General features: G+C 46.8%; 1 protein-coding gene and 1 long non-coding RNA gene across 3 annotated transcripts in view; one reads left to right on the top strand and one right to left on the bottom strand.

The window, feature by feature from the left end:
• Positions 1–4,252, top strand: part of Scrt2 (scratch family transcriptional repressor 2) — a 15,568-nt gene extending 11,316 nt beyond the window's left edge. The window contains exon 3 of the mRNA XM_010621497.2: positions 9–4,252. Coding sequence (XP_010619799.1) covers positions 9–446 — 438 coding nt within the window. The 3' untranslated portion in view covers positions 447–4,252. The remainder of the gene's footprint in view (positions 1–8) is intronic.
• A 2,697-nt stretch (positions 4,253–6,949) lies between these two features.
• The window catches only part of LOC104860340, a 9,213-nt gene continuing 5,587 nt past the window's right edge, over positions 6,950–10,575 (bottom strand). For both annotated transcript variants that reach the window (XR_779663.3, XR_779662.2), the window contains exon 3: positions 6,950–8,300. This is a non-coding gene — a long non-coding RNA (uncharacterized LOC104860340). The remainder of the gene's footprint in view (positions 8,301–10,575) is intronic.

The following is a 10,575-nucleotide window of genomic DNA, read 5'->3' as shown; positions in this document are numbered from 1 at the left end:
GCGGCAAGACGTACGCCACGTCGTCGAACCTGAGCCGCCACAAGCAGACTCACCGCAGCCTGGACAGCCAGCTGGCGCGCAAGTGCCCGACGTGCGGCAAGGCGTACGTGTCTATGCCCGCGCTCGCCATGCACGTGCTCACGCACAACCTGCGCCACAAGTGCGGCGTGTGCGGGAAAGCCTTCTCGCGACCCTGGCTGCTGCAGGGCCACATGCGCTCGCACACTGGCGAGAAGCCCTTCGGCTGCGCTCACTGCGGCAAGGCCTTCGCCGATCGCTCCAACTTGCGCGCGCACATGCAGACGCATTCGGCCTTCAAGCACTACCGCTGCCGCCAGTGCGACAAGAGCTTCGCCCTCAAGTCCTACCTCCACAAGCACTGCGAGGCCGCCTGCGTCAAGGGCGCCGAGCCGCCCCCACCGCCCCATGCCGGCCCTGCCAGCTGAGCTCCCTACCCGTGTCCGCAGCGCCCTCTCCAATCTCCAGCTGCGTTTCCCAGCCCATTGGGACTCCCCTTCTTGGCCCCCAACTTTCCCCCCCCGCCCCTAGACCCATAACTTCCGGCCCATCCCACCCACCCCCTCACATCCCATCAGCCTTCCCGGCCACCAATCGGACCTTGACACCCCAGTCCATGCCTTCAAGGCTCCCAACTCAGGCACCAGGTCCGCACCTGTCCCTCCCGGGCCCCAGGGCCAGAAACACCTCCCACCCAGACCCTGCACTGCCCTTCTAACCTTCCGACTTTTCTTCTCACTTCTCAGCAGAGTCTCTGACCATTCCTCCATTAGCACCCAGTCTGAGGTCCAAACTTAACGCTCAAAGCCCATGTCTGCCTCAGTTTTCCTATCCACCTGGACGCAGGCCTGCAGGACACAATCCAACTGCAGGCCTTCCCTGGGGCTGCTCTGGTGAGTCTCCATTCTTAGCGTCCCCAGGCTGTCCCCTGTCCCCTGGCCTTAGGTGTCCAGCTATTCACTCACACACAGCCCATCAGGTCTCATCCACTTCAGTTTTAAGGACTGCTTCACCTATTCCCACTCCCTGCTCTCTCCAGGCTCCCTCAGCGCTCTAGCACCCCTCTGAGTTTACCTGACCTAGAGCAGACCTGAGGGACAGTTCAGGGCCCTGACCCCTACTGTAACCCCCTCACCCTAGGACAGCCCTTCCCTGGGCTCCCAGCCTGGCACTGCCCACTCCCCAGATTCTCTGAGCACTTTCCCCCGTCCCCAGGACTACAGGTACCCCTCCTTATTTGTGGGGGTGAGGCCTAGAGCACCTCACCAAGGCCTGTCCCCCTTATCCAGCTAGGCCCCTCCAATTATTTATTTGTGTATTTATTTATCTATTTATTATTCTATTTAATCTCTTGGCCTCACCCAGAGACAGTCTGGCTTCCCCAGCTGGACTGGGAGGTCAGGGAGCCAGGCAAGGAGAGGGGCAGCAATGGCCATAGTGAGCTGCCCCTCCCTTCCGGGTCTTGGGAGATGCCTCACCCTCATCAGCGCTTGGTGCAGAAGGGGACCTGAGAAAGGACGGGAGGGGCACCAGGAAGTCCTGTGGTGGGGCAGGTCCCCACCCTCCTGAGCCTTCTGCTCCTACTCCAGGCAGTCTGGAGACAGGAGCCTCCTCGTTTGTTTCTTATTTCTTCCTCTTCCTGAGGGATCCCAGGTTCCAGGGACCGACTGAGCCCCGGACCCCTCTGGGGCCTCTGGCCCGCTCCCGGGGAGCAGCGCTCTCTCCCGGTCACATCTATGCAACTCTCCTGGGCAGAGGGGCCGGGGCTGCCAGCCACCCGCCCATTGGCCGCCACTACCTCCTGCGCCGCGCTTTTGCATGCCCGGGCGAGGACCGAAGCACACACCTCCACACGCACGGGCCCTGGCCCCTCTGCTTTAAGCACATGCCTCTGCCCCCAGCGCTGAGAGCCTTCGGCGCGGCGGCGGAGTCCTGGTCTCTCCGACCCTCCTCACTTCCTTAGCCACCAGAGAGGGTGGAGATGGAGGATCCCCTGCAGCAAGAGTCCTTCTCTAGGGCTTCAGAGGGGTGTGTAGAGCTTCATCCAGCTCTGGGCCCACCGCGAAGGGAGGCTGCAGGATGGTGGGGAGGGGGGTCGTGGAAGCAATTTGGAGGGTGTCGACCCTGTAAATAGAAACTTCTGACAGCAATAATTTTCCATGCATGCTAAGCCTTTGGCCATATTTTGTATGAGCGCCTGGCGCTCTCCCTGCCTCCTCTTCCCCCAACTCACCCCAGTCTCCACTCCTTCCCCGCCTCCAGCAGTATTACTTGTAACGCAATTCAGGGATATTAAAGGGACTTTGGCCACTCAGCAGCGCCTCTACACCTTGTGAATGGGAGTGGTAGATGTGAAGAAGGGGGGGCTCTGATAGACGGCTAGATGTTTCCACTCTTACTGTCACCTGACCAGCCTGTAACTCCCACCAGGGTCCCTAGGCATGCACAGTACTAGGCGTCCTAAATCGTAGGTACTCCTCGTGTAAGGGTTCAAGAGCTAGATTAGCAACATCAGTAACGAAAGCCAAGTCCTTTGAGACATTAGGGAACGGTGGAGCCTGTGATTAATTGGGAAGTGTCTTGCCTTAACTGCAATTCCAATTAACCACACCTGCCAAACAAAGGCAATAGGGGGCCACATGTGTCCACCGACAGCCAGTTCATCAGCTCTGCATCCTGCTCACATCATTCCCTCTGCTCCAGCCATCTTTAGATGCTCATGCACAAAGTTAATACAAGCTTGCTGAAGGCTGACTTGGGCTCAGCAGACTGCCTCTCAAGCTCATGTGCTATTGTCAAGAAATGCTCAGGAAGATGTTAGACAACCATTCCTTCTTCCTGCCAGCTGCTTTGGTAATCTTTCAAACCACAGATCCGTCCTTGCAGTACTAAACACTACACTGGGGACCAAGAGCCCTGGCCATAGACTCACCAAGAAATAGGGCTTGCATGTTTTCAGGAGTAGATGCCAAGCAGGGTAGGGCATTCTGTAGGTTGCAACCCCACCTTCCCTGGCACCTTCCTGTGAGTTTCCTGCCTTCATAGACCGTGCCCTCAGCTTTTAGCCCTTCTCCCTGGCGCCTGGCTGCATTTCTCGTCACACACCTCTGGGCAGATCGCCATCCTCAGCAGTGTTCTAGGTGTTTCCAACAATGACGGCAGTTGTGAGCGCCCCTGCCCCAGAGTTTCCAATAGGGTCTTGAGGACACAAGCACCTGTCACCCCCACGTTGTCTGCAACCAGCTCCATTATCTCTCACCTGTACCGTGGAACCAGCTTCGCACTAGCCTCCTGGGATCCAATCTCCTGCACCTCCCTTTCTCAACTGACTGTAGACACAAGGGTCTTTCCAAGATCTGATCATGTCTCCGTCAGTTTGGGTTGCTCTAACGCATTAACAGAGCCTGGGTGGCTAATAAACAACAGGAACTTATTTCTCACAGTTCTGGAGGCTGGAAGTACATTCAGTGTTTGGTGATTCCTGCTTCCTGGGTCACAGGCAGCTATCTTCTCTCTGTGTCCTCAGATGGCTGGAGAAGCAAGGGAACCCTCCAGGCACTGTTTTATTTTTCTTTTTTCAGTAGTGCGGATTGGACGCAGAGCCCTGCATATGCTGAGTGAGTGCTCTACCACTGAGCGACATCCCCAGGCCCCCGGGTCTCTTCTGTTAGGGCACTAATCCCATTCAGGAGGACTCTGCCCTCATCACCTAATCCTTTCCCAAAGGGTCTAATCTGAACACCATCACATTGAGGGTTAAGATTTCAACATACAGAGTTTGGAAAGAGACAAAGTTATCCTTCTGTCTATGGCATTCTGCCTCTGTCTCCCCCAAATTCACATGCTCCTCATATGCAAATATGTTCATTATATTCCCATCGCTTCAAAAGTCCTAACTCATTCCAGCATCCACTCTGAAGTCTCAAATCCAAAGTCTCATCTAAATGGTCTTTACATCAGATATGGGTAAGACTCAAGGTCTCCTTTCAGTCGGGAATCTATAGAACAAGCTATGCGCTTCCAAAATACAATAGTGGGACAGGCCCAAGGCAGACATCCTCTTTCAATAAAGAGAGACAGGAAAGAAAGAAGGAGCAACAGATCCCAGGTAGGTCCAAGATACAAGGCAAACTCCAGGAGATCTTAAGGCTCAAGAATAATCCTTTTTGGTCATATATGGTGGTTCACACCTGCAAACCCAGCTACTTGAGAGGCTGAGGGAGGAGGATTGCAAGTTTGAGGCCAGGCTGGGCAATTTAGACATTCTCCAAATAAAATAAAAGAAGGGCTGTCCACATAGCTCAGTCCCTAGTAGAAAGAGAAAGACAGACAGACAGACAGACAGACAGACTGGGGGCAGGGGGGGTTGGAGAGAGAAGAAACAGTAGAAGAAAGGGAAAAGGAAAGGGAAAGAAAAGACAAAAGAAAGGGAACAAAAAGGAAAGAATAATAACCCTTGGCTCAGCTCAGTGCTCTGCCCACCAGGCCTACAGGGGCAGTCTTTTGGATGCACTAAGGCAACAGTCCCACTCTTCAGTCCTGCCCACAGCTCTACCGGGCAGGACTGTGCCCTAGGACCCTGGGCAGCTCCACCTTACTGGCCTGGGCAGGGGTGGCCTGGCCCTTTGCAAGCAAAGCAGTGTTCCCCATTCATGGAGCACAGCAGGTGACCCTCGTGGTCTCTGAACTACCTTCAGGGTCATCCTTCCCTTGTCTTGAAGAATGGCTCAGGTTCTCAGCCAGATAGCTCTACAGTCCATCCTGTAACCTTTGAGAAATCTGCTATTTCATAACAAGAATGGGCTTTTTCCCATTGTCCAAAAACATGTTATATTCGTTACTTTCCCATAGCTGAGACAAAATATCTGACACCCACAAATTAAAGAGGATAGGTTTAGAGCCAGGGATTTAGCTCCTTGGTACCATCACCTGCCTTGCAAGCATAAGGTTCTAAGTTTGGTCCCCAGTACCAGACAAAAAAAAAAGAGGACAGGTTTATTTTTGCCCCTGGTCTGCTGGATCTAAGGCAGAAACAGTAAAAGAAAGTTGCTCAACCCATGGCAGCCAGGAAGGAGAAAAAGAAGGGGCCAGGGACAACACAGGGTTCAAGGTCATGAACTCAGTAACTCACCTACTCCTATGAGGCTCCACCTTCCAAGAGCACATTCAGAAATGAATTCACGGGGCTGGGGAATTAGCTCAGTGGTTCCGCAGCCTGACTCATAAGCGCAAGGACCTGAGTTCAATCCTTAGTACCAAACAACAACAACAACAACAGAAATGAATTCGCCAACAGAGTAATGCACTGATGAGTGTATCACCCCCATGACCCATTCACCTTTCACAACCCCATCTCTGAAAACACAAGACTTTTCAGGGACATTTTGGATCTAAAACATAATACATGTTCCTCATTTTCATCTAAGACCTCATCAGAATGGCCTTTTCAGCCCATATTTCCATTCTGATCCAGATTACTTAGAGGCCTTCTAAGAAGACTGAAGCTTCCTCTATAGCTCTTTCTCTAAGCCTTTACCAGAATTACTGAGAGATGTAATGGTAAATTTTTTCTCTTTTTTTCCACCAGTATCAAGGATCAATTCAGGTCCTTGTGCTTGTGAGGCAGGCACAACACCACTGAGCTAAATCCCCAGTCCATGGTAAATTTTTTGAAAGGCGAATTATGGGGACTGTAGAATGCCAAAGTTTATTTTTTAGGAGTATTTCTATTGATGAATTAGTAATTTTAATTTTATGAGTTTTATTATATTAAACAATGTGTGCTTAACAGGAAAAAATATCAATAAAATAAAATGTTAAATTTTTTTAAATGTTAAATTTTTAATACATAATGAGTGCTTAAACATCAATGTTTTCAACAGCAACTGCTTACCCACTTACCAGACCTAAAAAATAACAGCAGAAATCAATCCCTAGTGAACTACAATGAAAATAAAAATGAAACTACCACAAAAATAATTTTTCCTTCAATTACCTCATGCAAAGCAGTTTTCATACATGAAAATGGCATGTTCCATACAAAAGTAGCACTTACACTGACAGCGCATGTGTCTTGCTTTCCTGACTTCTTTGTAGTACATACTTGACATCTTGCGGGTGTTCCTGTTATCTTGGGAGGTTCTTATGACATTTCACCTGTCTGTCCCCCAATCTGCTCCGGAACTCTCTTGAGGAGTTCTCTGGGCAGATATACTGTTCTCCCTCTGTTGTAATTGATCATTTATCAATTTCAGTCCCAATCCTCTAAGAAAGTTTCTCCACGATATTTTGTGCTTGTTATTTCCATTGTAAACTATGATACTCTCCATGCCAAACCTATTTAGAATCAATTAAAACACAACCACTGGCCCATACTTTGTGTTTCAAGTGACATCATAACTGCTGCATAACTCATCAACATCTACTCCACCTTTCCTTTTTTTGTAAGAAATGACCATTTCTGGCTTCATTTGTGTAGAGGATCATCTCAGCAATGAGGAAAGTAACCAAGAAAGAAATGTTATAGCTTATGTTTAGATGTCCCTCCAAAGGGCTTTTGCAGAAGTAGCTGGATCTAGAGTGTGTGATGTTGGAATACATTCATGGTCCGATGTAGGATCAAGGCCACTAGGATTAAGGGCATAAGCGCTACCTGCTCTAAGGGTGGATAAGATATAAGCAATATAAGGGACAGAAAGAGCTGTGGTAGTCCCTTGTTGCTTTTGCCATGTTTGGCCACAATGAACTGTTTTTCTGTTTTGTGATGTCCCTCTGCCATGTACCACTCTGCTTTGGAGCCAGCCAACTATGGACTGAAACCTCTATGAACTGCAAGTCAAATAAACCTGCCCCACTTTAACTTTGGGTAGGTGGGTATTTTGTCTCAGCCAGAGAAAATTAAGACAAGGATTCACTAATTTATTTTTTTTCAGACAAGGTCTTGCTACATTGTCCAGGCTAGCCTGGAATTCATTACGAAGCACAGGCTGACTTTGAAGAGGAGACAGCCTCACAGGAGACAGCCTCAGCCTCCCCAAGTGCTGGAATTCCCACCATGCCTGGCTTCACTATCAAGCTTATCATCATGGTGTAATGTTGACAGTACCGATACTACTGTATTTTTCTTCACCGTATAGCAGCCAGTGTTATGCCTCTCTGAAATCCAGAGATTGTGCTATACATTCCTCCGTTGTGAACTTGCAACGTTTTTTCAGGAATCTTGACTTTGTTCTTGCAAACAGTTCCTGTGCTGTGTAACTGGTGTTCTTTTAGTAACATCAATGGGTAATTAACTAATGAACCAACTCCCAAAGGTAACGTTTGGGTTACTTTTTGAAATAGGCACAATAAGTCTGTTCACAAGATCATATGGTTTATTACTGCACAAATAAAGACATGGCAGCTGAGTTCCAGGATAAAATTCCAAATTCAAGGTGTAAAATGTCTTCACATCTGCCAAGACATATATTTTTAATACCATATTTGGAAGCTTTGTTGGGCACATACTGCCAAAAACTTCAACAAACACAAAACGATGCAAGTTGTTTGTCAGTTCTCATGTATTCAGACGTGTAAATTGCAGGACAGTTCAAAAAAATGAGCAAATAGTGGCCAAATTGTTGGATTTTCTTTCTTGGTTTAGTCTTTTTGTCATCAAAACACAGGCAATTTTGAAGGAAACCAAATCTCGTGAGCGTCATTATTATTCTAACAAATCTCAACACCACATCTATCACTTTTCCATAAATCCTTTAGATTCCGATGATTAGAATGATAAAGTCCTGCTACAAAGGCTTTTAGTTCATATAGTGAGGTGTCTGATAAATATGTTTTTGAGCATTACTATTGATGCACATAGAATGTTTTATTTGTATTTCATTTTAGTGTATTTCAAAACACCTTGTAGCATATCGTCTGTTAGAAACAATGTACAACATGCAATAGCAGTATTCCTTCCAAGAGGTTTCACCCCTGGAAAGAATCTAATAACATTCTCTGTTGTACTTCTAACATTAGACTGTTCGTGTATACGTGACCATTTTGTAGCATTTTGACTAGTCAAATATTTATTTACATTACTGTTTCCTTCATCATCCGCATCCAAGTTTTCATTCTGTGCGTCTCCACCTGTCGTATTTTGCTCTGTCTCACTGTCACAATTTCTTTGGCTTCCATGATCCAAGTCATCGTCAGTAGCCGAGTCACTTGATGACTCACTTTCAACTCCTCTCAAAGTTGTAAAAGCAGATTTTCATGTGAAAATTTTCATGTACTGAATTGGACTAATTTTGCAAGAAAAATCAAAAGAAAACATGTAATAGAAAATTTTATAAATACACAAAAACATAACATGGTGCATAACATGGGTAACACTTGCCCATTTACACTTTGACACATGTGCAAACACTTTGCTGTTCACTGTACCAAGTGGGTGAACACAAAGATTGCTTCCTATATTCCCCCAGGGCAGCTGCTGAGATGTACAGTTGGCTACCATTGTGCTAAAGTACATACTTTCATTAGAAAAGTATGCTGTGGGTACCTGCTACCCACTCGTGATGCCCCTAGGGTTGGGCCACTCACAGCTTGCACCTTCATTAAACTATTCCAAAGACATATCTTCATTTTAGTACTTGTCACAACAACCCCCACTGCTCAATACCTCTTTCTGTTTTAGTCTTTTTGAGCTGCTATGGAAAACTACCATAGATTGCAAAGTTTTAAGTAGCAGAAATTATTGCTCGCATTCCTGGAAGCTGGAAAGTCTTGACTCAAAGGGCAGGAGATTCTTAGTGTATGGGAAGGGATCAGTCCCTGGTTCACACACAGCTGTCTTCTCATTGTCTCTTCACATGGTGGCAGGAGAGCTCATTCATGAGGGTCTCTTTATAAGAGCAGTAATCCCATTTAGGAGGAATCCACCTCCACAACAGAATCACATCCCTAAGGCCCACCTCCACCACCATAACACTGAAGCTTAGAATTTCAGCCTGAGTTTGTAGGTGGGGGATACAAAGACACTTTGCTCTTGGACTTCCCAGTACTCTGATCAGTGAGAAACAAACTGTGTTGTTTGTAAGTCACACAATCTATGGGAGTCTGTGACAGAAACTCAAACAGATGAAGATTCTTGCCCAGGTTCCAGCTTATTGTACACTCTCCCATCACTTGTTGTGGGTCTGTGGCTGTTATCTGTCTCCCCCACTGAAAGGTAAACTTCAGGAAGCAGAGATTGTAGAACAGTTCAGATCATTGGTAGGATTAGATTAGGGAACTGGGCCCCCATAAGAAGTAGAAAGGAAATAGCCTCTCCATCTCAGCCAGCAGCTGAGCTGACCACACTTTTGTGTAGCTGCACTGTGTCACCTAAGCCACGCTTTAAGCAGGCTACTTCTCTCCTCAAAGTTCCCCTGTTAGCCCACAAAACTTAGCTCCCTGGCAATAAGTCGATCAACCAATCAAGTAGTGAACCCTAGAAGGTGTGGGGACAGGGCCCCTAACCCATAAAACAAGATCACAGCCCCAGATTCAGTGGTGTCTCAGCTCTTGAGTGCCCCCACTCCTCCCCTGGAGTGGTTTTCTACTGTTTCTTGCAATACCTGTAATAATGTTTTTGTTTTACACTAGTCTTCTCTGACTCCTGTTCCTCTTCCTACAACAGCGAGGGAGACGAGCCCAGCCAGGTTGAGTCTGGAGACCTGTAGACCCTGGGTCCACCATACATAACAAGATTGATAGTATCTTTTTGCACATCATTAAATCCTCTGGGGACCAAGAGTTGAAAAGAGCAGGGAGAGATGGGAGGGGTTGGGGATAAAAGAACAAATTTAAGAAGATGCATTATGTAAATGTACCAACTCCCCACAATAAATGTAATCATTATGGATTGCAAACATGTACTAATAAAAAATTTAAATCCCCCAGGTCTAGAATAGTGCTTAGCAAATAGCAGGTAACCGTAATCATATTTTTAATGAACTCTATATTTAAATCACAATTTTTAAACGGTGTATAATGTTCTAAAAATAACTCTCTGATGGGTGTGGTGGCACACACCTGTATTCCCTACACTCTAGGAAGCTGAAGCAGTAAGGTTGGAAGTCTGACCTCAGCTTGGGCAATTTAACAACTTACTGACACCCTATATCAAATTTTTTTCAAAAATTAAAAGGGCTGAGAATATAGTTCAGTGCAAAGGCCCTCCATTCCATTCACAACACTGGAAAAAATAAAACAAAAAAACTCTTTGTCCTCCATGGTCAGACTTGATTTTTTCAGATGTGGGTGTCTGAAAAGAACTTGGAAAATTTTTTCTCTTTCTCTCTGTGTGTCATAAGACCTGTAACTGAAAGCCATGGCTTCAGACTGTTAGCCACTCATCAATATTCCTCCTTCCTTTGTAGGAGAACTCCAATTTCAGCTGAGCATTTTGCCACTGTGAATGAGGCCTTCATATCTTAGCTGGATGGCCATGTGACTAAGTTCTAGAGAAAGAAAGAAAGAAAGAAAGAAAGAAAGAAAGAAAGAAAGAAAGAAAGAAAGAAAGAAAGAAAGAAA

This window comes from Fukomys damarensis, unplaced genomic scaffold (genome assembly GCF_012274545.1).
Source record: "Fukomys damarensis isolate Sample0158 unplaced genomic scaffold, DMR_v1.0_HiC HiC_scaffold_22, whole genome shotgun sequence".
Taxonomy (NCBI): Eukaryota; Metazoa; Chordata; class Mammalia; order Rodentia; family Bathyergidae; genus Fukomys; species Fukomys damarensis.
This window is presented reverse-complemented; position numbering and strand designations above follow the sequence as displayed.